The 26,314-nt window shown below is 66.9% G+C and overlaps 1 protein-coding gene across 6 annotated transcripts in view; it reads left to right on the top strand.

Annotated features, from left to right (window-relative positions):
• The window catches only part of SLC12A5 (solute carrier family 12 member 5), a 30,134-nt gene extending 4,440 nt beyond the window's left edge, over positions 1-25,694 (top strand). Inside the window, exons 2-27 of one of the 6 annotated variants that reach the window (XM_080558584.1) lie at positions 7,871-7,965; positions 8,323-8,454; positions 8,756-8,902; positions 9,337-9,391; positions 10,253-10,383; positions 10,560-10,801; positions 10,873-11,084; positions 12,600-12,767; positions 13,613-13,711; positions 13,913-13,970; positions 14,771-14,945; positions 15,905-16,023; positions 16,389-16,487; positions 16,567-16,686; positions 16,920-17,024; positions 17,109-17,277; positions 18,087-18,282; positions 18,401-18,570; positions 18,666-18,797; positions 19,081-19,188; positions 19,345-19,467; positions 19,546-19,733; positions 19,988-20,002; positions 20,505-20,638; positions 21,098-21,206; positions 21,345-21,483. In XM_080558584.1, coding sequence (XP_080414710.1) covers positions 7,871-7,965; positions 8,323-8,454; positions 8,756-8,902; positions 9,337-9,391; positions 10,253-10,383; positions 10,560-10,801; positions 10,873-11,084; positions 12,600-12,767; positions 13,613-13,711; positions 13,913-13,970; positions 14,771-14,945; positions 15,905-16,023; positions 16,389-16,487; positions 16,567-16,686; positions 16,920-17,024; positions 17,109-17,277; positions 18,087-18,282; positions 18,401-18,570; positions 18,666-18,797; positions 19,081-19,188; positions 19,345-19,467; positions 19,546-19,733; positions 19,988-20,002; positions 20,505-20,638; positions 21,098-21,189 — 3,284 coding nt within the window. In that variant the 3' untranslated portion in view covers positions 21,190-21,206; positions 21,345-21,483. Of the gene's footprint in view, positions 1-863; positions 1,064-7,870; positions 7,966-8,322; positions 8,455-8,755; positions 8,903-9,336; positions 9,392-10,252; positions 10,384-10,559; positions 10,802-10,872; positions 11,085-12,599; positions 12,768-13,612; positions 13,712-13,912; positions 13,971-14,770; positions 14,946-15,904; positions 16,024-16,388; positions 16,488-16,566; positions 16,687-16,919; positions 17,025-17,108; positions 17,278-18,086; positions 18,283-18,400; positions 18,571-18,665; positions 18,798-19,080; positions 19,189-19,344; positions 19,468-19,545; positions 19,734-19,987; positions 20,003-20,504; positions 20,639-21,097 lie in introns of those variants that run through there. The other 5 variants (XM_080558586.1, XM_080558588.1, XM_080558583.1 and 2 more) reach the window with 5 other exon arrangements.
• The last annotated feature ends 620 nt before the right edge of the window (positions 25,695-26,314 follow it).

The following is a 26,314-nucleotide window of genomic DNA, read 5'->3' as shown; positions in this document are numbered from 1 at the left end:
GTGCTGAGCCCCGTCACCCCGCCAGGGCCCCAGGCTGGCCTGGGGTCAGCCCCGGGGGGCCCCCAGCCCTGTGTCCGTGGCAATGAGGGCCCAAGGGAGGAGGCTCTGTGCAGGTCTGTGCCGGGGCATTCCTGGCAAAGGGGGGGACTCCATCACTCCCCACAGCCCTCCCCAGGTGGGCTCGCTCCCAGCCTGCGTCCCTCAGGGTCAGCTTTCCCCGCTCTGCATCAGTGCTGCAGCCTCGGCCAGCCCCCAGTCCTGCTCCTGCCTGGCCATCCATCCCCCTTCACCGGCGTGCACCCAGATGCTGGCACTGCTCTGGGTGCGGCAGGTCGCCGCAGGCCGCTCGTGCTGCAGGGCCGGGAGGGCTCAGCCCCGTGCTGGCATCCTGCGGGCGCTGCCCCTGCCCCGGACCCTGCTGGAGCCCCCCGGCTGGAGGCTGCCTGGGGCCAGGATCACCCTGACCGGAGCTCTCGGTGTCCCTCGGGAGGTGTCGGTCTCCATTGGCACTGGGGTGCTGGGGCCCCGGGCAGCGCCCCGGGCCGAGGGAGGGGCGCGGTGGCCGTCCTGCTGCGCCAGCTGGGGGGGGGCCCGCAGCCTCCGCGTGCCCTGGTTCCTCCCCCAGCCCTGGCTGAGCCAGGCAGAGCGCTGCCCGGGGAGGTGGCGTGTGGCTCTGCTACAGCTCCTTCCCCCTCCCTCGCCTCTGCCTGCCACCGCTCCCCTCCCCAAAAACCCGACAGGGGATAATGCCTCCTGAATACATGATGAAGTGAGTAGTCAGGCTGGGCTCCGCCGCTGCTGCTGGGAGTGAGTGAGCGTGTGAGTCTGTGCATTGAGGCATCTCTGCACTGCAGCCTCCTCCTACATCCAGCCAGAGAGAAAGAGAAAGGCACGGAGGGAAGGCGGCTTGTTGCAGCGCGAGGCGCCGGCCCCTGGGAAGAAGCAAATCCCTCGCAGCCGCCCGCGGCAGGACCGTAGCAGCCCCCGAGCGAGGCGGCAGGCAGCGGCGCCATGCTGAATAACCTGACGGACTGCGAGGACGGCGATGGGGGGGCAAGTCAAGGTAAGGGGCTGCCCGGGGGCCGGCGGCAGCGGCCGAGAGCGGGGCTGGGGCGGCCGCACCGGGCGCCGCGGGGGCTCGGCGGAGCCGCAGCGGCGGGGGCGCGGGCAGAGCCGGGCGCTGCGCGGCACCGCGGGGCTCGGGGAGGGGGCACCGGCGGCACCGGCCGCGACGGCGGCTGGCGGTTCGGGGTCCCACGACGCCGCGGCGGCGGGTCCGGGCGCTGCCCGGCGGCGCGGGGCTGCGGGCGGTGCGGGCGCTGCGGGCGCTGCGGGCGCTCCCGCTCCGGCTCCCGCTGCCGATCGCGGCTGTGGCTCCCCGCGGCGGCGCCCCCGCGCAGAGCCGCCCCCGCCGCCCGCCCGCCGCCCGGCCCCGCGCCCGCCGCTGCCGCAGTCCCGGGGAGCGGCGGCGCCGGACCGGGCTCGCCGCGGAGCCTCCTCCCGGGGCCGGGGCCGCTGCCCCCTCCCGGGCGGCCCCCGGCGGCACTGCCCCGGTCCGCTCGGGCCGTGCGGCCGCAGGGACCCCTGCGACGGCCCCGCTCCGGCTGCCGCCCCCGGCCCTCCCCGCCGCCGCCCCCGGCCCTCCCTCCCCGTCCCCCGGTCCCGCTGCCGCCCCCACCCCTGCCCACCCCCGGCCGCCCCCCCGCCCCGGCTGCCGCCCCCCAGCCCTCCCTAGTGCCGCCCCCGGCCCCCGCCGCCCCCAGCCCCGCTGCCCCCCCGCGGTCTCCGCCGCCCGGTGCCGCCCGGGGCCCCGCCGCTGTCCGCGGTGCTGAAGCTCCGCGCGGGGCCGCCCGGCCCGGCCGAGCCCGCCGCAGCCCCGGCGCAGTGCAGGCGGGCAGGGCCGCCGCGGGAGAGGGGCCGGGGCCGCAGCCCCCCGGGGCCGCCGGGCCCTGGCGTTCGCTGCGCCACCGCCGCGCTTCGGCCCCAGAGCCCCCCGGCCCCCGCCGAGGCCGAGCTGCGGCGGGGGGTCCCCGGCCCCGCGGGGACGCGTCCGGCCCCCGGCGCCCGGCAGCAGGAGCGGGGCTGCGTCCTCCTTTGCGGGTGTCTGTGCCAGGCGCGGGAGCCGGCTGCACCCGGGCGAATGCGGCGACGTGCGCGGGGGCCCTGCGGTGCCTCCCTGACCCCCGGCGCCACCCCCGCCGGGTCCCCTCGGGGTCTGTTGAGAGCCGCGGCCAGGAGGGCTGCGGGGGGCAGCCAGGTCGGGCACCTGCAGCGCAAGTCCCCGGCTGCCTGCAGCGGGGCTCTGGGCAGAGCAACGCGCAACGCTTTTGGCGTGCGGTCTGCCCCACGGCCTGACTCTGTGTAGTTGCTTGTTTATTCGTGGCTCCGCTCAAGGTCAGGGCTGGCAGGAACCTTCTGGGGTCACCTTGCCCAGGTGGGGGGAGCCACGCTGACCCCCTGGCCAAAGCCTTCCTCGGCTCCAACCCTCTGCCCTTTGCAGCACCAGGATCTATGCTGCCCATTACGTCTCCATCGTAGCAATGCTGGGATGCGTGGAGGCAGGCATTCCTGCCGTGCTGCTCACAGGCTGCATTCCTGGGGTCTGGCAGAGAGGCTGGACACAGTGCCGCTACAGATGGATAGTGCAGACTGTCCCTGGAGCTGGGCCTGGCTAGCTGCTGCCTTGTGGGGCTGCGGATGCAGGGCTGGATGCAGGGCTCCGTGGGGCTGGGGAGCAGAGGAGGGTGCAGGGGAGAGGCACTGCAGGGCTCCCCTATGCACCTGTGCCGGGGGCAGAGGATACCCTGGAGGCTGCTGCGGGGGGCTGTGACTCTCCTGCACCCTTCCAGGGGTCTCGCAGATCTCCATGCTCAGGGTCTGTCTGGTGGGGATGGTGGACACCCTAGCTGGGGGGCGGCAGAGCTGATGCCTGGCCAGCAGAGACACCCCCACTCTCGCGGGCCTGCAGCAGCTGCTGACCTGCCAGAGACTTGCTGAGACCAGCAGAGGAGCTGCTGAAGAAGCCCTGGGTCCCCCCTTATGCCCTTTCTGAGAAAAAGGCCACGCAGCAGCCCCTCTGCAGGTCCCTGCTCTGGACAGCCTGAGCGAGCTCTTCATGACAAGGGCTGGAAGGGCTCCAGTGCTGCCAGCCCAGCGAGAGCGGGGCCAGTAGCAGACCCTGTGGAGGGGATGGGGAGCAGGGGAGTGGGCAGGGCTGCTGCCTGCAGTGTCCGGGCTGGCTGCGTGCACTGCTCTGCTCTGCTCTGCGTGTGGAAGGCACACTCTGCTCTGGAAAGCCTCCTCTGCTCTGGAGGCACCTGACTGTCTGGGGAGAGGAGACCCAGGGTGGGGAAGCTTTGCTGTAGCTTCAGTCCGCGGCCATTCGTGGCAGGGCTCAGGCTACCGGAGAATCTGGGAAGCTGTTTAAATGCAGCCAGCCAAAGCGCCTGTGCTGGAAATCCTGAGCCTGCAGGGCCGGCTGATCAAAGAGAGGATAATCCCAGGTTTAGGAAGGAAGAGGGTAGGTCTGAAGTAGCAGTTGGTCCAATATGGGTCAGGCAGTGGAAGAATCCAGCCCAAAAGGCTGCTCAGTGTGCTGGCCGCTGGAAGGGTAACGTGCAGCTGGGACGGGGGGCGCATCACACCCCCTGCCGTGCTGCAGCTGGGCCCAGCGCCGCTCAGTGCACTGCCAGTGCCGCGCCAGCTGCCTGTGCTGCTGCCGGGCAGGGTGCTCTCTGCCTCGGCAGGGGACATGGGGGCTCCCTGTCCCCAGGGGTTCTCCCATGCTGGTGCCACCGGCAGATACCCTCACATGGGGGAGAAGAGAGCCTGGGTGGGAGCAAACAGGCTGCAGCCCTGTGCAGAGCTGCCAGCCACTGGCAGGGCCCCTTGGCCTTCCCCACCTGCCTTAAGGCACCCCTAGGCCTGCAGGCCAGTGCCAGGACCAGCGCGCATGCGGCCGAGTCCCCTGGGTGGCCAGAGGGTGACAGAACAGTGCTGTGGCCACCCCCGGCCAGGATCTTCTGCGAAATGGCAGCAGCTGGGGCCATCAGCTGGGGGACACGTGCTTGCCCATGTGCTTGCCAGCCCGCAGGGTAGCACAGAAGTGCTGGCGTGACCCCGGGGCTGCTCCTTGCAGACAGCCCTGGGCAGAGTCCCAGGGAGCTGGAGGAGGCTGCTGCCAGCCACCGCCAGCGAATGCTCCGGCAAAAGTCAAGGTGCCCTGTGCTCCTGGGGGGGGCAGCCCCACGGCCTGGGCACCTTGAGCAAAGCAGGCAGGCACCGCCCTGCTCCTGCCCGGCTCCTGCTTCTGCTTCTGGGGCTGGGACCTGGCCGGAGCGTCCCGGAGCTGTGCCGAGCACCGGGCTCGAGGTGCCTCCTGCGGAGCTCGGCGCAGGGCCTGGCAGTGCTGCCCGGTGCCTGGCCGGTGCCCAGCCCTGCGGAGGGGCAGTGCGGGAGGAGACGGCGGCCAGGCCTGGGCTGGGGGTGCCAGCATCCAGCCGGGGCCCGGGTGCTGCCTGCGGCAGGAGCACAAACCTGGGCACAGGAGGGAGCATGGGGCCAGGGCTGCCCCCGCAGCAACCCCCCTCGCCCTCTGCTCCCACCCAGCTAGGGGCTGCACCCACTGGTGCCACCGGGCAGGGCTCGCCGTGCCCGCTGGCTGTGAGGGAGCCCAACTGGCCCTTGCAGGGTGCCGCAGGAGGGACAGGCTGGCTACAGTCCTGGCAGCAGCTCTGGTTAATTAGCCCTGGGGGGTTGGCTGCCTGGGCTCCCCCCACCCCCTGTTAGTGCTCAGTGACTGCGCCATGTAAAACGATTAGGGAGGATTTGGGATAAGGGACATGATGCTTCCCAACGCAATTTAGGGCTGAGTAAAAAGCCATGAGATAAATTATGGTTGGGGCTACAGCCCTGCCTGAGCACTGCCCCAGGGGGTGGCCGTGGGTGCACAGGGATGGTCCCATGGCCGCAGGGTCCGCTGCAGGCAGCGGGGCCGGGTTTGGGATGTCCCAGGCATGCAGGGCCAGTGGTAACCCCTGCCACAAGCAGGATTACGTGATAGCCACGCTGGGGCTGTGGTTCCCTGCCAGCAATCCAGCCGCGAGCCCTTCCAGCCGCCGCAGCAAATTAAAAGGCCGATTCATGTTGAGTGATCCCTGGGGAGGGGGGCGGCTCAACGCCGGGATCGAAGCCTGGCACGGCTCAGCTCTGCTCCGCTGGAGCCGCCAGCCCGCAGCCTGGCTGCCTGGCCCTGCTGCTGCCCGGTGCCGCTCGTCCCCAGGCTGTGCTGGGGCGATGGGGCCACGGCAGGCCCACGGGCACCGGGGTCACCTGGCGGCCCGCGGCCGGGAGCTGTTAACCCTCAGCGCCACGGGAAGGACTGGTTGCAGCGGTGGTGGTGAGGGGTGGGCGGCCGTGCCCGGGACAGGCTGCGGTGCCCCTGCCCGGCTCTGCGCAGCCCACAAATCCTCTGACAGCTGCTGGGGAGCGGCTGCACCAGCCCCTCTGCGGCAAAATGGTCTCCAGCAGGAGTGGGGAGCGCATCCGTCACCTGGGACCCCGCCGCTGTGGCACTTAACTCCTTCTAGTCTGCGGGGCCGGGGGGACCCAGCCGTGCTCTGGGGACACCGGAGCTGTGCTGGGTGCGTCCCCAGGCCCCCCCACCTCGCGCCACCCTGGGGCCTCTCCCAGCGCTGGTCCTCCCGGTGGCACCACCAGGCAAGGGGCTCCTGTGCCCCGGGCCAGCCCCAGCAGCCTGGCTGGAGCCAGCGTGGGGCCACGGTCCCTCCGGTGCCGCCAGGGGTGGCTCTGGGCTGTGGGGGCTGTGGGGCATTGCCCACCCAGGGGACCCTGGGTGCTGGCAGCAGTGGGTGCGAGGGGCGGCAGGAGCCTGGTCCCCAGAGCCGGGGCTCAGGTCCCTGCTCTGGTGTCGCTGGTATCCCGGGCAGGGGCCACGGTGCGGGGGGGCCGTGAGCGAGGTTTTGGGGTGCTGCGGTGGTGCCGGCAGGTCAGGGCAGTGCAGCGGCCTGGGCACCCCGTGGTGCGGCTGGGCTCCGCCACGTGGAGCTGGTCGGTGTTGGTCCCATGGGGCCGGGGCGGTTTGGGGCCGCGGGGCCCGGTCAACGCGCTCGGGGGGTGCCGAGGGACGGGGCGCGGTGCGGGGCGCGGTGCCGGGTGCCGGGGTGCCGTGCGGGGCCGGCGTCCGGCCGGCTGCGCGTTACATAAGAGCGGGAGCCGAGGCGGCCGTGGCTCGCTGTTGCCATGGAAACCAGCACGGTGATGTCGTCGGCTGGGTAGCGGGCGGCCAGGCAGGGCCCCGTGGGCTCCGCGCTCCCGGGGGGGTCCTGGGGCCTGCCTGGGCTGCCCGGACCCTGGGCCACCCCCGCCCCGGCTGCCCCCCGCTGTCCCCTGGCAGCCGCCCGGACCCGGCCGTGGGAGCGGGGCTGCGTGGGGCTGCGTGGGGGGGGGGCTCGGACAGCCCCTGGCCCTGCACCCTCCGTGCCCCTCACTTGGGGATGGGGGCCCCAGGGCCGGCCCGGCAGCATCCCTGTTCGCCTGGCAATTTTCTCTTCTCTGCACGCTCCCCAGAGCCCGTGGGTTTCGGCAGCGGGGAGCTGGGCGGCTGGCTGCCTCTGCACGCGGCTGTTACGTAACGGGCACTTCGCTCGGTGCTTTTGGCACAACCGGCCCAGAAAGGAGCGCGCTGCCCCGCGCCGACAGCCCCTCGTGCTCGGACACCGGGCGGGGGCCGCCCGCGGCTGCTTCCCTCCCTCCTCTGCGGCGTGGGACCGGGACGGACCCGCGGGAGGAGCCCGTGGGCTCCGGCCCTGCCGTGGGCGCCGCCGTCCCAGCTCCGCACCGGAGCGCAGGGACCAGCGGGAGCGCGCGGCTCGGCATCACCTGCAGCGCCGGCGGTTTCGCCTCCCAGCCGGCCAGGAGCAGTTGCAGGTGATGAATCACGACCGCGCGCAGGCGAACCAGCTCCACGGATCCCCAAAATGAGTCAACTGTCTGGAGGCAAACAGTCTTCAAAGGACTGGTCTGCTCTAAACACGTGCGGGTCTGTCCTGGGGCTGCCGGTGCCGACGGTGGGTGCCTGCGTTGCCGGCGGAGGGCACAGCTCTTGCCCGGCCCAGGCACACCAAGCAGCTCAGTGACCCTGTCCCGTGGCGCAGTACGGGGCAGGCAGCGCCGCGGGTGCTGTGACACCAGGCTGCTCCACCGAGCGCTGGGTTCTTTGGCTTAGGGACATTTCCTCGCCCGGCTGCCCCATGCGCTGCCTCTCCAGCCCCAGCTCCTCTCTCTTCGCTGTTCAGTGGCTCCAGCTCGGCTCAGAGAAATGCGCCACTCAAACGGCATCCATGCTAGCTGCCGCTTTATTTCCAGCCTGATTTATTTCTGCTGCTCTGCAGCTCTCTGCTGCTTTCTTTGCTATTAAGCCTGACTCTGGGTGTCTTCTGCGCGAGGTCATTAATGCAGCGAGCAGCGGCAGCCCTTTCCCAGCAGAGCAGCAGCTCTGCAGGCTCCAGGCGGCTCCACTGCCCCGGGCAGAGCCGCAGGGGCTGCCCCCGGTGCTGGCCCCACCGGCTGCATCCCCACCTCACCTTGCAGCTGCGGCACCCAGCTCTTGTGGTGCGTATCGGGGAGCAGGGCCAGTGAGTTATTGCTGCTGGGCCCGTCCTGCAGGAGGGCCGGGCAGCCCGGTTCCCCCTGGATCCACACCAGTCGCTTTGCCCGGCGCTGGCACTGTGTGGATGCGCTCCAGTGAGCCCAGATGGTCAGGGCCACGCAGCTCTGGGGCCGGCAGCTCCTCCAGGGACTGTGCTGGGACTGGGCACCACCGGCTCACCCCCACGTTCTGTCTTTGTAGGCGATGGCAATCCCAAGGAGAGCAGTCCCTTCATCAACAGCACAGACCTGGAGAAGGGCAAAGAATACGATGGCAAGAACATGGCCCTCTTCGAGGTAGGGCGAGCGGGCAGCCAGGGCAGGACCAGATGGATGGGACCTGGGGAGGGGGCTGTGGGCACCGTGATGCCGCAGAGCACCTGGGAAGGGTCCCCCTGCTGCAGGGCAGCACCCCCTGGGGCGGGGGTGATGCAGCCCAGCCCTCAGGAGACACCTTGCCCACGGCATGACTGGCCTGATGTGACCAGCACCATGCCCCAGGGCAGCGCGCGGCCTGCAGCCGGTGGGGGGCCGGGTGCCACGGGGATCGCAGCTCCACTGCTGAGGTGCACCGGGCGTGCAGAGCGGGGCAGGGCTCTGGGTGGCGTGGGACCCTGGGACTGCCTTCACCTCACCGGACACTGCTCTCTGCAGGAGGAGATGGACACCAGCCCGATGGTCTCGTCCCTGCTGAGCGGGCTGGCCAACTACACCAACCTGCCGCAGGGCAGCCGGGAGCACGAGGAGGCCGAGAACAATGACGGGGGCAAGAAGAAGCCGGTTCAGGTGAGGTGCACGGGGCTGTCGCTGCCCCTTTCTCCTGGCCTCTGCAATCCTGGGCTGCAGCCCACCCCTGGGATGCCAGGTCCCTTGACCCCTGCAGGCGCTGCCACCCCAGCGTCCCTGTCACTCCAGTCGCCATAAAGGGCTGTGCAGGAGTAGGACCCCTCGCTCCCTTGGTGGCTCTTGCCCAGCCATGCAGTGCAGATGCTCGCAGCCACGTTGTCCTGTGCTCCTCTTGCCTGCAGCAGCGTGCATGCATGGGTGCTGCCCGCTGAGCCCTGACTGCTCCCTGCTTCCTCCACAGGCTCCACGGATGGGCACCTTCATGGGCGTCTACCTGCCCTGTCTCCAGAACATCTTCGGGGTCATCCTGTTCCTGCGCCTCACCTGGGTGGTGGGGATTGCCGGCATCATGGAGTCCTTCTGCATGGTCTTCCTCTGCTGCTCCTGCGTGAGTGCTCCCCACGGCTCCTGCCCCTCAGTCTCACCCCGGGCACTCCCTCTGGGCCAGGGGTGTCTGTCCCCCCGGCAGCCAGGCTCCCCGGGAGCAGCAGTGCTCGTGGCAGCGCTTGCTGCCTGCTCAGCCGGTGCTCCTGCCCCACTTAGCAAGGAGAAACCGCCCGGCTTCCCAGCGGAATTGGAAGCAGAACGGTGTTCGAATCATGACCCAGATTGCACCTGCAGCGTGGGTGGGATGTGGCAGCAGTGCCCACTGCCCTGGGACCTGCGTGCCCTGTTGCAGCCAGCCGCCCTGCCGGGAAAGCACCCGTCGTCTCTGCCCGCAGAGACTGCTCTGGGGCCCTGCTCTCCTGTTCCGCTTCCCCATCCCCTGCCTGAGCAAGGAGGGAGCTCTGCCCGGTGCTGACACTGTGTTTCCTCCTGCAGACGATGCTGACAGCCATTTCCATGAGTGCGATTGCCACCAACGGCGTGGTGCCAGGTAGAGCAAAGGCCCTGTCTGTGCATACCCACGGCTCCCTCCTGGGGCGGGCGCCTGCCGGGTCCTCTGGTCCCAGATGTGCCCAGCCGAGCTCTGGGGCTTCCCCATGCCACACACCCGCACCGGACGGCAGCTGCCACTGGCGGCCCCGACCCTCTGCCACCAGCCCCATGCGGGTTCCCCGGGGGGGGGGGGGGGGGAGCGCAGAGCTGGAGCCTCCACCCCGTCCCCAGAGCTGCGAGGTGCAGATGGCAGCGGGAGCCGTCAGACGCGGCTCCTCCTCTGCCAGACTGCAGCGGCCGCGGGGGAGCCGCTTCCCCGAGCAGAGCCCGGGCGAGCAGCGGGAGGAGGATGGGTGCCAGGGTGCCGGGGTGCGGGGGACCCGCGTCCGGGAGAGGTGGTGCTCGGGGCTGCTTCCCTGTGCGTCTGCTCGGCTGCACAGAGCCAGGAGCAGGCGAGCTGCACATGCCCTGCTGCTCCGCGGGGCTCAGCACGGTGCTGGCAGGGTGTAATTAAAGCTATTTATCATCCTGCCGCCGCGGCGGGGCCATCGATCCCTGCTGCCCAGCTGTAAGGGCTCCTCTGGGAGGATGGAGCAGGGCATGGCCCGTGTCCCTGGGGCTCCAGCGCCTGTGTGGCTTTGCAGGGGACAGGTGTCCCCATGGCTGTCGCGCCCAGCTGCCGGGCTGCCAGGAACGGCTCTGCCAGTCTGGCCGTGCCAGGGCTTAGGACAGCTGAGCTGCTCCCTGCTGGAACGGTGTCCTGGGGATACTCAGGCCCCATCCTGCCCTCTGGGACCCTGGCCGAGCTGGGACTGCACGTCAGGGTCTGGCCAGGGCCAACCTTCGCTCTCTCCGGCAGCGGGCGGCTCCTATTACATGATCTCACGCTCCCTGGGACCCGAGTTCGGTGGGGCCGTGGGGCTCTGCTTCTACCTGGGCACCACCTTTGCCGGCGCCATGTACATCCTAGGCACCATTGAAATCCTTCTGGTGAGTGCCGTGGTCCTTCCCACCACGCAGTGCTGCGGGTTCGTGCCCTGGCAGTGTGGCTCTGCCCTTGCCTGCCCATGCTGCTGGGCAGTGTGTCCATGTGGGGGGCCCAGGGGTGCTCCCCAGGCCCCCCGTGGGGCCCTTCGCCTGGCAGTGATGCCACGTCTTTCCTTCAGGCCTACATCTTCCCACCCATGGCCATCTTCAAGGCCGAGGATGCCAGCGGGGAGGCGGCGGCGATGCTCAACAACATGCGCGTCTATGGCACCTGCGTCCTGACCTGCATGGCCACCGTGGTGTTCGTGGGTGTCAAGTACGTCAACAAGTTTGCCCTGGTCTTCCTGGGCTGCGTCATCCTCTCCATCCTTGCCATCTATGCCGGTGTCATCAAGTCAGCCTTCGACCCACCGAGCTTCCCGTGAGTATGGTGTCCTGCGGGGCGGCGGGGCCAGGCTGGCGGCACGCTGCTGAGCACCCGCCGCCCCCCAGGATCTGCCTGCTGGGCAACAGGACCCTCTCGCGCCACGGATTCGACCTCTGCACCAAGGTGGTGGTGGAGGGCAACGAGACGGTGGGCTCCAAGCTCTGGGAGCTCTTCTGCACCTCCCGCTTTCTCAACGCCACCTGCGACGAGTATTTCACCATGAACAACGTGACCGAGATCGAGGGCATCCCTGGTGCTGCCAGCGGCCTCATCCAAGGTGAGTGCACAGCGGGGACGGGGGCGCGGGCAGAGGGCGGGCATCAAGTGTGTGGGTGGCTGCCCCCTGGGCAGCTGCATGGAGCAGAAAGCCAGCCCTGGCCTAGGAGGTGGCGGGCAGTGCGAGCGAGCCCTGCCGTGGGGATGCTCTTGCCCTGAGGTGCGGCCGTGCCAGCGGTGCGAACGGCTGCAGCGCAGAACCAAGCCAGGTGCTCTGAGCAGTCAGTGTGAGCCTGACAGTTCTGAATGACACTGAAAGGCTGGGGACGAATAAATCCTCCCTTTGTTTTCTCTTTGCCTTTGGAAGGCCTGATATTGACCCAAGGTTTAGCGAGGAGTGATTGCCCCTTGGGGGTACGGTGCTGCTGCTGCTGGAGCACACGCGCTGGGGAGCAGGAGCTGCTCTGCAGCCGGGCCTGGAGGGCGGCCAGGGCACAGAAAACCTCGTGAATGCGCTGGGAGGAGCCACTTTTGACCTGTTTTTCTGGAGCTGCTGGTGCATTTCCCAGGTGCTCATGCTCCTCAGCCGGGTGCTGGAGGACGGTGCTCCTCGCCACGGTCAGGGTGTTGGGCTGTCAGAGCTGCAGCCCTGGGGGCTGCGGCTGCTGGGCCACAGCGAGGGGACCTGGTGCAGTGTATTTGCTGAGTGTTCAGGAGGCTGCTGGTGGCCTCCGCTGCTGCAACTGAACTGGGAGGTGCAGGGACAGGCTGTGCCCTAGGCTCTGGGTCCCTCCTTGCGGGGAGAAATGTGCCTTTCACGTGAGGACGGGCTGCGGTGGCAGCCGGCAAGGGCTGTGCCTCAGCGGGGGCTGCCAGACCCGTCTGTCACCTGGGGGCGGTCAGGGGACGTCTCGCTCCTGGGGAGGGATGTGCAGTGCCAGGTGCTTCGGGCTGGTCCTTGCAGCACCTGCACAGACCCCACGGGGCAGCCCCAGCACGACGCTGCAGTGAGGGCGGCCAGCCCCTGCCCAGCCGTGCCCACGGTGCTGGCTGCTTTCTGCTGCTCCAGTTTCTCGCCGCAATCTGTGGCCAAGGCAGCACACGCAGGGACACTAAGCCTGTTACATCAGCCCCACACTCATAATCCCATCAAAAACACTATCAAGTTGCTTTGACACGATCCACTTTCCTTAAACCTATGTTGATCAGCATTAATTATATTACCCTCTTAATTATTTGCTACTGGAATCCCATGTCAGCTGCTCCAGTATCTTGCAGGGATGCTGCCAGCAGCAGGACATACCTGCTCTGGTCGCCCGTTCGTGCTGCCGGCAGTGTCCCCGTGGCCCAGGTGTTGCTGAAATCCATCGGAGGCTGGGCACGTGCCATCCCCCACCGGCCGGACACCAGCAGCCCTGGCTGCGGCTGTGCTTGGCGAGGCTGGGCAGGGGACGTGCTGCTGGGCACCCCCGTGCTCTGTCCCTTCTGGGCGCAGCGCTCGAGGATGCAGCCGCATGCACGGGCAGCTCTCCAGCCACGTCCTCACCCTGGCTGCGCTGGTTGTGCCTCCTCACAGAGAACCTCTGGAGCTCCTACCTGACCAAGGGTGTGATCGTGGAGAAGCGGGGGCTGCCCTCCGTGAGCCCCCCTGACACACCAGTGGACATGGACCAGCCCTACGTCTTCAGTGACATGACCTCCTACTTCACCCTGCTCGTGGGCATCTACTTCCCCTCGGTCACAGGTGGGTGCCGCCGGCTCCCCGCTCGCACGTGCCGCTGTGCCTGCTCCTGCAGAGCCCCACGTGTGCCGCCCGCTACCGCGGCCCCCGTGCCGGCGCGGGGGTGGATCACAGCCCGTCCTCCCACGCAGCTCCAGAGCCGGGTGCCTCGCTCCGCCGTGCTGACGTACCCGTGGCGCCGGTATTTATAGCTCCCGGGGGAGGAGGAGCCCTCCCCTGCCCCAGTCCTGCTGCAGAGCCCGGTGGGACGCCCCGCAGGCTGTCCTGGCACCGCACTTACTGGAAGGGCCCAGCAGTGCTGGGGTCTGATGGCCCTGCGACACTGCTCCACGCACGGCCCCTGGTGCACTCCCGCCTGGCGCTCACTTGCTGGCATGGTGTGATTTTTCATGGATTTGTGTCACATCAATAATGCAGGCTGAGCCACAGGTAGCTGCATCCCCGCTGCGGGATCCCGCTCCACATGCGGCAGCAGCAGCCAGGCTGCGGGGACGCATCCGTGGGGCCGTGCTGGACCCGCTGGCACCGGCCTTGGCCCAGCCGTGGCAAGACCCTTTCCCTGCAGCCACTGCCACTAACTCCCCTGCTTGAGCTAATTAAGGGCTAATGAGACAAGTCACATAAGTGGTTTTGTGCCTAATCCTTCAGTGGCCTCAGACCGCGGGTCAGGTGGGAAAGTGCTGGTGGGACGTGGGGAGCCTGCTCCGGTGCAGCCGTGTGCCCGCGCCATGCCCCGGCACGCCGCCGAGCGGGAGTCCTGCTGTGCCGGTGCGCGGTGCGGGCCGTGCTGCTGGCCAGGACGTGCGGCGGTGCAGCTCCCCACCCCTGGCACGTTCCCCTCTCCCCAGGCATCATGGCTGGCTCCAACCGCTCCGGGGACCTGCGGGACGCGCAGAAGTCCATCCCCACAGGCACCATCCTGGCCATCGCCACCACCTCTGCGGTCTGTATCCTTCAGGGCTTGGCAGCGCCGTGGGTCATGGGTGAGGCCCCGCAGGCTGTGGCGGCAGGGCAGAGACTGCTCTGGTTTGGGGTCTGGCAAGGTAGATGGGTCCCACTGCCCGTTCTGTTGTTGTGTGGGGCCGGGGACAGGCGGGGCGGGTGTGTGGGGCTCTGCATCTTCCAGGCTCTCCTTGACTGCCCGGCAGACATCAGCTCCGTCGTGCTCTTTGGGGCGTGCATTGAGGGTGTCGTCCTGCGCGACAAGTGAGTGTCCCCGGGCCGTGCGGGGCAGGCGTGGGGCAAGCCCGGAGGGACAGGCTGGGGACAGGGACAGCTGCAGGGGGGCTTGTCAGGGAGCCACAACTGGGACGACTGGGACTGGCACGGTGGCATTGTGGGACTGGCGGGGACAGTGTACGCAAAGGGGGGGCACTAAGGCTGTGTGCCGTGTTGGGGCAGGCTCTTGGGGGTGCAAAGCTTGTAACAGGCTCTGGGAGCTCTCGTGTGCCTCTTCCCCCGTGGTTTGCTGCTCACCCGCTGCCGGTCCCTCCCGCCCCGGGCTGCGTGCAGCACACTTGTTTGTCAACAGGCAGCGCTGCCCGCGCCACGACGCGCGTGTATGTAGGGCAGCCCAGCTCGCTGCGCGTGGTGCGTGACACTTCTGGGTCGCCAGCACCAACACAAACTGGATCCAAGCTGCACGCAGCCTTAATTGGGCTCCTCCTGGCAGAGGGGTTGGGAAGGCCCCGTCCCACATCCCCCTGGGCTTCCCCCCCCAGCCACAGGCGAGGAGCTGGGATGGACCCCAGCCACCTGAGCCCCCACTGCCTGGCTCGTGCCCGACAGGAAGCAGCCAGGGCAGGGCCCTTCTCCGCTCCTGTCCTGGCCCGGCCCGGCCCGGCCCGGCCCATCCCGGCCCGTCCCTCCCTGGCCGTGTCCCATGGTGGCCAGCCGGCCGCCGGCAGCTGGCCCTGCACCAACAGCACCACACCGACACTCTCAGGGCGAGGGCGGCTGGGGCTCGGCCAGGGCACGGAGCTGTGAGCGGTGCTGGTGCTCTGCAGGTTTGGTGAAGCTGTCAATGGGAACCTGGTGGTTGGCACCCTGGCATGGCCGTCCCCATGGGTCATTGTCATCGGCTCCTTCTTCTCCACGTGTGGGGCTGGGCTGCAGAGCCTCACCGGAGCCCCCCGCCTCCTGCAAGCCATCTCCAGGGATGGGATTGTGCCCTTCCTCAGGGTAAGTGTCCCCAGACCCTGTGCAGCTGCTGATCCGCAGCATCCCCTGCCCGTCCCCCCGGCGGCACTCCCGGGGCACCCACGCTGCCGGCCCGGCACCGCTGCCAGCAGAGCAGCCCAGCAGCCTGCCCTCGTCCCGCGGGCACCGGCGCTGTGGCGACCGTGATGGGTTTGGACGCGACATGTCAGTGGGAGGAGAGTGCTGGGAAAGGTCAGGATCCCCCTCCCCCCTACTGCTGTGCCGCTTAATATTTTATCTGCTCTCTGAAGACGCGTTTTCACAACCTCGTCTCTCCAAATCCAAACCGACAGCTCCCCCCAGGGAAGAGCAGGCTAATTTTAACTGTGCTCCTCCACCCTGCCAGCCATGTTCTGAGCGTTCTCACAAGGACTGCAGCCTGCGCCCTCTAATGCGCCCAGACATGCGTCCGCAGCCCCCCCCCAGACCCTTCCCTCAGCCGCTGCCTGCCCCTCTCCCCGCGCCCCCGCAGCTGCAGGAGATGCGCCTGCCTGGCATCCTGGCGAGGGTCCCGGGGGCCGGGGCTGCTCTGCAGCCCCTGGGGGCAGGCCGGGCTGCTGGCTCTCAGGAACAGGACTGTACCCGTGCTGCTGGCCCTGTCACCACTTCCCTGTGGGACCTGCACCAGTTTGTGGAGCCTCTGGTACATGGGGGGGGGTCTGGCCCTGTGGGGCTGTGCCGAGGAGCCTCTGGATGGTGTGTGGGGACACTCCCTGCACCGCTGGCCCCTGCTCCCCAGCTCCGTCACCGCCCCAAGAGCAGCTCGGCCAGGAGGTGCATGGCACCGGTACATCTGTGGCACACTGAACCTGGGCCCCTTCCCAAGCTGGAGCTTGGCCTCCACCACCTGTGCTGGGGCCAGGCTGCGTGCTGCGTCCACGGGCTGCACGGAGCTGCCTCCGCCCAGCCCCTAACGCTCTGCTCTCCTGCCCTGCTCCCAGGTCTTCGGCCATGGCAAAGCCAACGGGGAGCCCACATGGGCTCTGCTGCTCACCGCCTGCATCTGTGAGATCGGGATCCTGATCGCTTCCCTGGACGAGGTGGCTCCTATCCTGTCCATGTAGGCAGCATGCTCTGTCCACACGCACCTTCAGCAAGGGGGCGGCCGGGCCTCGCACTCCATGCCCCCGCCGGGCAGGTTGTCCCTGCAGGTCTCTGCTGCTTGGGGAGGGCTGGGGCAAGCACACGGCCTCCCACAGCCCCTTAACCCCCAGAGAGGCCGCTCCGGGGGTGCACCACATTGGCCCTGGGTGTGGGGCCCCACTGGTTCCAGCGCAGCTGGGGCGAAGCATCTCCCTGTGCACGTGGGCAGGGCCCCGGCCGGCTCCGGCTCCGTGGGGTTGGGGCGTGCAGCAGAGCCTGGCTGCACCCCGGGTCCAGCCCAGCCGCCCGGTGTGCCGGGCTCAGCCTCTTTCTCTCCCGCAGGTTTTTCCTCATGTGCTACATGTTCGTCAACCTGGCCTGCGCGGTGCAGACGCTGCTGCGGACACCCAACTGGCGGCCACGCTTCCGCTACTACCACTGGTAAGCCGGGTGGGCGGCGGGCATACGGCCGGTCCCAGCCCCGTGCTGTGGGGCTCTGACAGCGTGGTGCCCTCTGCAGGACCCTCTCTTTCCTGGGCATGAGCCTGTGCCTGGCGCTGATGTTCATCTGCTCCTGGTACTACGCGCTGGTCGCCATGCTGATCGCCGGCCTCATTTACAAATACATCGAGTACCGCGGGTAAGGGCGGCTCAGGGGCTGGCAGATCCTGGCCAGCGCCACCCACCCTGCAGGAGGGTCTGCAGTGCCCGGGGTCCTCAGCTCCGCACAACCCACCTGCTCCCCCCGGGATGCTCCGGGTGCTGAGCGCCTCTTGCCTTGCTCCGTTGCTTGCGGGCTCCTGGTGCTGCCGCAGCGCAGGCGCCGGTGGCCGGAGCCACGAGCATCCCCTGACGCGCTGTCCTGTGCTGCAGGGCGGAGAAGGAGTGGGGTGACGGGATCCGGGGGCTGTCGCTGAGCGCTGCCCGCTACGCCCTGCTGCGGCTGGAGGAAGGGCCCCCCCACACCAAGAACTGGAGGTGAGGCCGCGGGGTGGAGGGGTGGCGGTGGCGTGGCGCGGGGCAGGGCGGCCGCAGGCGCTGACTGCAGGACCTTCCTTCCAGGCCCCAGCTGCTGGTTCTGGTCCGTGTGGATCAGGAGCAGAACGTGGTGCACCCACAGCTCCTGTCCTTCACTTCACAGCTCAAAGCAGGCAAGGGCCTCACCATTGTGGCCTCTGTGCTGGAAGGGACCTTCCTGGACAACCACCCGCAGGCGCAGAGAGCGGAGGAGGTGAGAGCTCGCCAGTCCCTCCCTGCGCCGACGCCTGCGCTGGGGCTGGTGCCAGCTCCGTGCCATTGCCCCAGTGTCCCTGCAGACCACAGGGCATTTCTGCCCTTCTGCGGGGCTGCACTGGGAAAGCACTGGCACAGCGGGGGCAATGGAACCTCTGGGACGCCTGCACCACTCCCCAGCACGCCTGGCACCAGCCAGGTGCTGGTCCTGGCTCCTGGCTGTCACTGCAGGGCTCGGCACAGCACCAACGGGGGGCTGCTGTGCTGCTGGGCTGAGCGGCCCCTCAGCTGTGGCCCCATGGCCCCAGCCCTGCTCACGGCCCTCGTGGCCGCAGCATCGGGCTGTGCAGAAAGGGAGCCTTTCACCGCCAGAGCGAGAGCCCCTCCTCCCCCCGCACCTCCGCACCAGCCAGGCGGCACATTAATGAGATTAAGCCCTCAGAAGCAAACAGTTTCTCTCCCATGCAGACATGTTATAATTTCTCTGAGTAAATAACTCTAATTGCTGCTCTGCCGCCCGTCAGAGCCCTGGCACGGGGACACCCTCAGCTCGGCACGGCGCAGAGCCACGCGCCAGCTCTGCTCGCAGACGAGCCTCCTCTGTCCCAGCCCCAAGCTGCCGTCCTGCCGTGGGGCGCCGCACCCCACAGCCCGCACCCCACAGCCCGCACCCCACAGCCCGCCCCCCCCAGCGCCCAGCCCTCTGCACCCTGCCTGCCCCATGGGCAGCCCCGGTCTGGCGGGTGCTGTGCGCGGCGGGCGCCGTCTCAGGGCTGGGCTCCCTGACGCCGTCTCTCCCGCTGCCAGTCCATCCGCCGCCTGATGGAAGCGGAGAAGGTGAAGGGCTTCTGCCAAGTGGTGATCTCCTCCAACCTGCGGGACGGCATGTCGCACCTCATCCAGTCCAGCGGGCTGGGCGGGCTGCAGCACAACACGGTGCTGGTGGGCTGGCCCCGCAGCTGGCGCCAGAAGGAGGACCACCAGACCTGGAGGAACTTCATCGGTAGGGCTGCGCGGAGCCGGCGGGGTGCCCCCGCCTCCGGTCCCTGTCCCGGGCGTCGCTGGGGCGCGGCCGTGAGCAGTCCCGGCTGACGTGGCCCTTCCCTTCCCCTCCCTCCCAGAGCTGGTGCGAGAGACCACGGCCGGGCACCTGGCCCTGCTGGTGGCCAAGAACGTCGCCATGTTCCCGGGCAACCAGGAGCGCTTCTCGGAGGGCCACATCGACGTCTGGTGGATTGTCCATGACGGGGGGATGCTCATGCTGCTGCCCTTCCTCCTGCGGCACCACAAGGTAGCTCTGCCCTGCGGATAGGTAGGGGGTCTGGGGCCAGGGCCGTCCCCACCATGCCGTGCCCACACCTCCCTCCCGCCCTTCCTCCCTCACAGGTCTGGCGCAAGTGCAAGATGCGTATCTTCACGGTGGCACAGATGGATGACAACAGCATCCAGATGAAGAAGGACCTGACGACATTCCTGTACCACCTGCGCATCACAGCGGAGGTGGAGGTGGTGGAGATGGTGAGTGCTGGGCTGGGGGTGTGCCATGGCCCAGGGTGCTGCGCCTGGCAGGGGCAGCCAGACCCTGCCACGGGGACGTGCAGCACCGCGGAGCTCTTGAGGCTGGGGGCACAGGGGCACACAGCATCACGGTCATGTGCAGAGCTGCGGAGGTAGGCAGCCTCGCAAAGATGTGCAGCACCACAGGGACTCGCAGGTCCATGGGAACACGCAGGGCCAGGGTGGGGAGCAGGGAGTGCTGCTCGCCAAGCCCCACAGTTTCTCCTGCTTCCCCATCCCACAGCATGAGAGCGACATCTCTGCCTACACCTATGAGAAGACGCTGGTGATGGAGCAGCGCTCCCAGATCCTCAAGCAAATGCACCTCACCAAGAACGAGCGGGAGCGGGAGGTGAGGCCGCAGGACAGCCTGGGTGGGAGCTGGCTCCGTGGTGCCTGTGCCTGAGCTCCCCTCTGCGCGTGCTGGTCCTGCGGGAGCTCCAGGCTGGGGCCTCCTCTTGAGCCCTCTTCTGCCCTGCTCCCCACACTGACCCCCCATCCCGCACAGATCCAGAGCATCACGGACGAGTCTCGCGGCTCCATCCGACGCAAGAACCCAGCCAACACACGCCTGCGCCTGAGTGTCCCCGAGGAGCAGGTGGGCGACGGTGAGGAGAAGCCGGAGGAGGAGGTGAGGCGCCGTGCGAGGGGTCCAGGCCTGGCCACCAGCGCTGGCCCCTGCCCACCATTCCTCTCTGTTCTGCTGCAGGTCCAGCTCATCCACGACAAAAACGCCACCACCTTCTCCAGCAGCTCCCAGTCCCCTGCCGATGAGGCAGAGACGGCCCCTGAGAAAGTGCATCTCACCTGGACCAAGGAGAAGACCGTGGCCGAGAAGAACAAGAGCAAGAGCCCCGTCAGCCCTGAGGGCATCAAGGACTTCTTCAATATGAAGCCGTACGGCCCCACATGCCGCTGCCCCGTCCCCCGTGCACTTTGACCAGGCCCATGGGTGCAGGCAGGGGCTGGCTGTGCTGGCTCCATCCTTGCTCTGAGCCCCCATGTGCAGAGGGGGTGGGCGGGAGGGGGAGGTCGGGGTCCCCATGCAGAGGCATCAGGAGGACGGGGTGCTGGGGGATTCTGGGGTGCGTGGCTGACACTCATTTCTTCTTCCTTTCTCTCTTTTCCCAACCCCATCGTGGTCCTGGCAGAGAGTGGGAGAACCTGTAAGTATGTGGGGTGTTTTTGGGGCCAGGGTGGGGGAACCGGCAGCTGCTCGCGGGCCCTGTGCACAAGGGCGGCTCCGTGAGCCCACAGCGGCTGCTGGCGGCACGGCACGGCACGGCTCAGCCCGGCGGTGCGGGGGCAGCGGCTGCCAGCCCTGAGCGAGGGCACTGCTGCCCCACGGGCATCCAGCCGGCCCCGTCGTGCTGCGGGCAGCTGCCCACAGCCTGGGCTCGGGTGCGCATGGATTCGCTCGTGCTGCCTGCTCCTGCTTCCCCCATGGCTCGGCCCGAGCAGGCAGAGCAGGCACACCGAGCGCAGCCCCGCAGCTCGCAGCCACCGGTGTGGGCTTGGCACCACCAGTGGCCGTGCCAGGCAGGGCTCGGTGTGCCCGCAGCTCGTGCCGCAGCCTGGTCCTGCGCCCCATGCCTGCCCCGTGGCCCCTTGGGGTCCTGCATGTGGCTGCTGTGCTCGACCCTGTGCCCACGTGTGCTGTCTCCCCAGGAACCAGTCCAACGTGAGGAGGATGCACACAGCTGTGAAGCTCAACGAAGTGATCGTCAAAAAGTCCCAGGATGCCAAACTGGTCCTGCTGAACATGCCGGGGCCGCCCCGCAACCGGAAAGGGGATGAAAACTGTATCCTTCCTGCTGCCCCGGGGCTCAGCGCCTCTCTGCAGGGTGTGGGGGGCCGGGGACTGGGACTCCGGTGGGGGCCGGAGCTCTTGTACTGTTCTGGTGCTTGAGCCCGGGCACTCCCGCGGCTTCTGCCTCTGCCTGAGCCCGACCGCGTCAATGGCAGCAGCCTGCCTGCCTGGCGCGTGCGCTGTGTCCGTGGAGGGCGGCAGGCCCCCGGCCTTGCACCGCATGTGAGCGTGCCGGTTCATCGCGGGGGCGGCTGCCTGCTGCGAGGGGCTCAGACGTGGTCCCAGTCTCATGAAGCCAGCGCAGGCGTGCGCTCTGGCCCCAGCCCTGGCTCATGCACGACCCCACCAGCTCCAGCTCTGGTGCCGGGGTGTAGGTGCCGCAGGCTCGGCTCCCCGAGTGCGGGGCTGTCCCCGTGCTCCCGCTTGGCATTCCTCCTTGACAGCCACGCAGACATGGAGTTTCTGGAGGTGCTGACAGAGCACCTGGACCGAGTGCTTCTGGTGCGTGGTGGGGGCCGGGAAGTCATCACCATCTACTCCTGAAATACCGCGCAAGAGAGGTTTGTCCACACCCCAAGAGCCCCGCCACCCCCTGCACCGCGCTCCTGGAGGGGAGGAGGGAAGGCCTGATGGCAGCCGGTGCGCAAAAACTTCACCTGGCTTTAGCCGTGCCCCTGATCTCTCCATTCGAACTGCAGCACCAGATCTTCCGGGAGCATCCAGCACCAGAGCAGCTGTTCCTCATTGCAACGTCACAGCACTGCTGTCCTTGTTTATATATAAATATATACAGTGTACCGCGGACTGAGCACCGGAGCCCAGCGCTGCCGCCACCGCCGGCCCCAGCAGGGCCAGCCCCTGCTGCCAGCCCCCACGCTGCTCCTCGCAGCCCCCCCAGCCAGGCAGGAGGGCAGCTGTGCCGAGATGGGCTCCCGGCCCCTGCTGTGCTGCTACCCCCCTGCGGAGCTTGGCTGGATGTGCCTGTGCCCTGTGACTGCCCGATGCCTGACGCTCACGCCCTGCCTCTCTGTGGAGGTGCTGGGAGAAGAGAGAGGCCACCAGCATGCTTTCCTCGCCGGATGCTCCTCTCCCCACCTCTGGCGGTGCCCGCTGGCCCTGGGAGGGCCGGGGCCCCTGACTGTGCTGGGCCTGGAGAGCCCCAACCGCTGCTGCCCATCTGGAGGCCATGGGCCATGCTCACTGAGAGGCACTCGAGATGGTTTGGAGGGGGCAGAGGGTGGGGGGCAGCCGAGGGGGTCGGGATGCCTGAGAGCTGCAATCCCACTGCAGCATGAGCTCTGGCCTGGGGTGGGTGGCGATGATCCTTGTCCCCCTCCCCGCTGACCCCGTCTCCCTCTGCCCTGGCTCTTGTGCTGCAGTCACTGCCTGGAGCCACAGTGTCTGCAGTGGAGCAGATGCCCCCTCTGTGCACGGCGTCAGTCGGAGCCGCTCGGTACTGCGGGGGTGCCACCAACCCCAGGCACCTGTGCCTGCTCGTGGCCTGAGCGCAGAACTCGTGCCACACTGAGGGCTCTGGGGGCTGTCTGGACCCCACGCTGACCAGCCCACAGGTCCCCCACGTCCCGCTGCGTCTGCAGGGCTTCACCCTAGCCCCTAACCATGGCCCCAGGCAGGCACAGGTGCTGCTGTGGGGCTCTAGGAAACTTGGGATTTGCGGGTAGTTTTTAACATATGCAAAGTCTGTTTGACTGGTCTCAGCCCTGCTGCGGCAGCTTTGGCTGGGCCCTGCAGCATGGAGGTGGCTGAGGGGGCCCCGTGCCCCCCTGGCACTCGCGGCTGCGCTCCTGCTCCCCAGCGCCACGCTGGTGCTGGGGCAGTGCCGGGGGCAGAACCCAGAGCCCCTGGAGCCGCTGGCCAGGGTGGCGTGGTCCGGAGCCCGTCCCCTCCCGCCACAGCCCTGCAGCAGGCAGCAGGACGCGGCGGGACAGCGTGGGACGCCCCTCAAACATGTCCTTCCTTCGGCAGCAGCTGCAGAGCCACCCCCGTCCCCCACAGCATCTCTCATGCCAGAGAAACTGAGGAGCTTTTAACAAATGTGAACGGTTCCAGGAACCACGCAGGAAGCGGTGCCGGGGGCAGCCATGGCGTGCCGTCATCCGGCCCCGGCCCCATGTACATAGTGTACATAATACAGTACGTGTATTTTTAAAGTGATCATATTTATGTTAATAGAACCAGATGAAGTCTATATATAGAGATCTATATCTATACTGAGAGATGCAGGGCTATGCTAGCACCAGGCTGTGGGGACGGAGGTGTGACAGGCTGCTCCTGCACGAAAAGGGCGCCCATCCGCCGGCACCGAGTGCCCTGGGGTGGCGGTGAAGGCCGTCGCCTTCCCCAGCCACCAGCAGTCCCTGGGAACGGGCCAGGTTGTGGGTTCATTCTCTTCTTGATTTAGCTTCTTAAGAGTTTCAGGGAAAAGAAATTACAGACTTTTCTGAACTTGTTTCACAGCAGATTTGAGCTTCCACTCGAAGTGCAGCCTGCTAAGAGTTGCCCTCTCCTGGCAGTGCTGGCTGCTTTGTGTCGGCCTGGCCCTGCACAGCAGCACGTTGTCCCCTCCACGCGAGGTGGACAGTGAGGGTGACCCGGCCAGAGCTGAGCCCAGCGCTGGAGCTCTCCTCCTCCGCCCCCTCCAGACGGCCCCATCGCCTCCCCTCGCCCCGCGGCACCGTGCAGCCCGCAGCGTCCCGGCCGGCAGGGAGGGAGCGGGTCCTGTGCAGCGACCCCCTGGGCGGCTGGGCAGCGCTTGGCACCTGCTCCAGCCCCGCGGCCCTGGCAGCCAGCCCCGTGCTCGCCCACCCGTCCTACGGGCTGGGGCCAGCTGCAGCCCCCAGCTCCAGCCTCCGGGAGGGCAGGAAGCTCCCTCTGCACAGGACAACTCTGTCCCCTCTTCCTCTGCAGAGCTTCTCTACTCCTCCAGTTCCAGGCCAAAGCTATATGGGGCTGCTTGGATAGAAAGAAGTTTTGGTTCGTTCGTGCTCTTTTTTTGGCTTTTTTTTTTTTTTTTTTTTTTTTTGCTTTAAGAGACTACTTGGACACACTCCCAGACCAAAACCAAGCCCCAGCTGCACATCTGTGCCTGTTTATACCTTGCTCCTACATTTCCATCACTCCCAAAGTGCCTCCCTTCTCTCCAGCAGCAGCCCCAGCCCCAGCCAGGCTTTCTGCCATGGTAGCTCAGCTAGCTGCACAGATGCAGCAGGTTGCATCACAGACTGGTGTGGAAGATAGATAGTGCCAAGAGACTGGTTCCCTGCTGCCAGGGGAGCCCAGCATTTACAGAAGAGGAAAGTCAGGCTGAGACGCAGTCTCAGCACAAAGGCTCTGGGCCGATGAGCAGAACAGACACACCGAGCAGTGCTCCTGGTCCTGCCACTGCCTCTGCCACTCGCTCAGAGCTTTTACAAGAGCAGGGGGCATCCACAGGTAAAAGGTTCCTTTTGCCTGGGGCAAGGACAATCCCGTGGGAAACAGGCTTTGCCAGGCTCTGCCCCTATACCACCATGCACAAGCTCATGTGCTGTTTTCAGCCTCCCCAAAGTATTTGAAGCACTTCTGCAGTACCAGAGGAGGCATGCACGCTGACCTGCCCACTCATCTCATGTGCTAGCACCACGCTTGTTTGGCCTACAACGCTCGCCAACGGCTCTGCCCCTGCAGACGACGCTGCCCCTCCGCAGTCACCCTCTGGTCACAGCCTGGCTTTGCCCCCCGGCCCTGCGGGGCCGCCCAGCAGCGAGCCTCAGCCAGCTCCCGCACACGGAGGCAGCAGCGAGAGCCCGAGCGCAGAGGGGTTATGGCAGCAGCAGCCAGTGGCAGGAGCATCAGGGCCAGGCAGAGCTCTTCCTTTGGCTGCACACGCGGGTTATCAGGGAAGAAATTCTCTGCTGAGCGGCGGTGACACCAGGCCAGTGTGCTGCTCGGCAGGCGGGTTTGCTTCTTCGCTTCCCAGCAGCACCAAACGGGTCCCGCTCCCCTCTGCACTGTTTCAACCTCCCTTGGTAAAGCTGCAGTCCTGGCTCCTCCAGGGAGCCAAAAGGCGAGCTGTTTCCATCAGTCCCACTGAAACAAAGCATTTCCCTTCCTCATCCTCCAGCAAGAACAGGGCACAGCTCTTGGCACAGCCTGGGCTGCCTCAATCCCCTGCCAGGCAGCACTCGCTGCGGCAGGAAAGGTGCTGGTCTCCACGGTGAGTTCTCACTTGCCTTTGGTCTGGAGAGGGCCAGTTTTAGCAGACAGCACTGCATGTTAGTTTACAAACCCAGCCCTGCACGTTTGGCCTCTGTGAGTGTTCAGTTTCCCCAAGGAGCATCCTTCTGCTGTTCGCCATGGTGCAGACGATGTCCATGGCAGGAGCGTGAGCTCCCTGTCGGCACACGCGCGAGCACGAGGCGATTTCTGCCCCGGGGGCCCCGCACCCCCAGGCTGCCCCAGGCAGCCACTGCACGGGGCCGCAGCGAGGCGCAGGGGGGGTCGGGACCCTCCTCTGTAGCAGGACTGAAACCGAGCAGAAGGCCCGGCAGGTCTGAGAGTTGCTGGTTACAACACTTTCTGTGCTACATGTGCAATATATTTGTTATGAATGTTATCACCCAGTCAGTTCATTCAATAATCTTTTAATCACTGTAGCTAGATGTTCTGCGTCCATTCAAGTGACTTTTATTCGAGTGCAATATTTCAATAGACATGTAGTGACCTAGTATGCTTTGTGTTTTAGAGAATCTGTGTGCAGAGCAATGCAATTAAGTTTAAAACCTTGTAAATAAAACAGGTTGCAAACCAAAAAAGAAAAAAGAAAAAAAAAAAGAGTATTAGGCTTGCATTTAATTTCTGTGACTGTTTCAGTATTGTGCGTTAGGCCGCCTCAGTACAGACCCTGTGTTCTCTGTGCAGGTATTAATGGAGGAGTGGCTCCTCAGCTGTTGAATGCTCCCTGTTAATGCTTTACCGCTTTACCTGTATTCATTTTTCTAGACTCCTGTCTGCACAAAATGCAATAAATGATTTTATTACACCCTTCACTACTTGCATGGGGTTTTCACTTGCTTGCAGGGTCTCCACAGCTACTTTGCACTTAGCTGCCTCCATTTCAGTAACAAGGAGCAACCAACAACTGGAGCATCAGATTGCAGAGGAAGCAAAGCATGAGAGGAACGGCGTTAAGTGCCACAGTTTATGGAATTGTAGAATATCTCAAGTTGGAACAGGCCCCCCAGGATCACCAAGTCCCACTCCTGGCTCCGCACAGGACCACCCAAAACCAGACCCCGTGTCTGAGCGCTGTCCAAACGCTCCTTGAACTCCGGCAGCTCGGTGCTGTCACCTGGGGAGCCTGTTCAGTGCCCGACCGCCTCTGGGTGCAGAACCTTCCCCTGACACCCGCCTGACCCTCCCCTGCCGCAGCTCCGTGCCGTTCCCTTGGGTCCTGTCCCTCCCTAACAGCTTCATGTCCTTGTCCCGTGGTGCACGCAGCGCTCGAGGCGAGGCCGAGCAGAGCAGGACCCCTTTCCTTGGCCAGCAGCCATGCCGTGCCTGAGGCACCCAGGGCAGGACTGGCTCTCCTGGCTGCCAGGGTCAGCTCGCTGCCCGACGAAGCCCCCAGATCCCTTTCCGTGGGGCTGCTCTCCAGCCTCTCATCACC

Source organism: Anser brachyrhynchus, assembly GCF_964034855.1.
Source record: "Anser brachyrhynchus genome assembly, chromosome: 16".
NCBI lineage: Eukaryota > Metazoa > Chordata > Aves > Anseriformes > Anatidae > Anser > Anser brachyrhynchus.
Note: the sequence above shows the minus strand (reverse complement) of the source record. Positions and strands in the feature narration are given on the sequence as shown.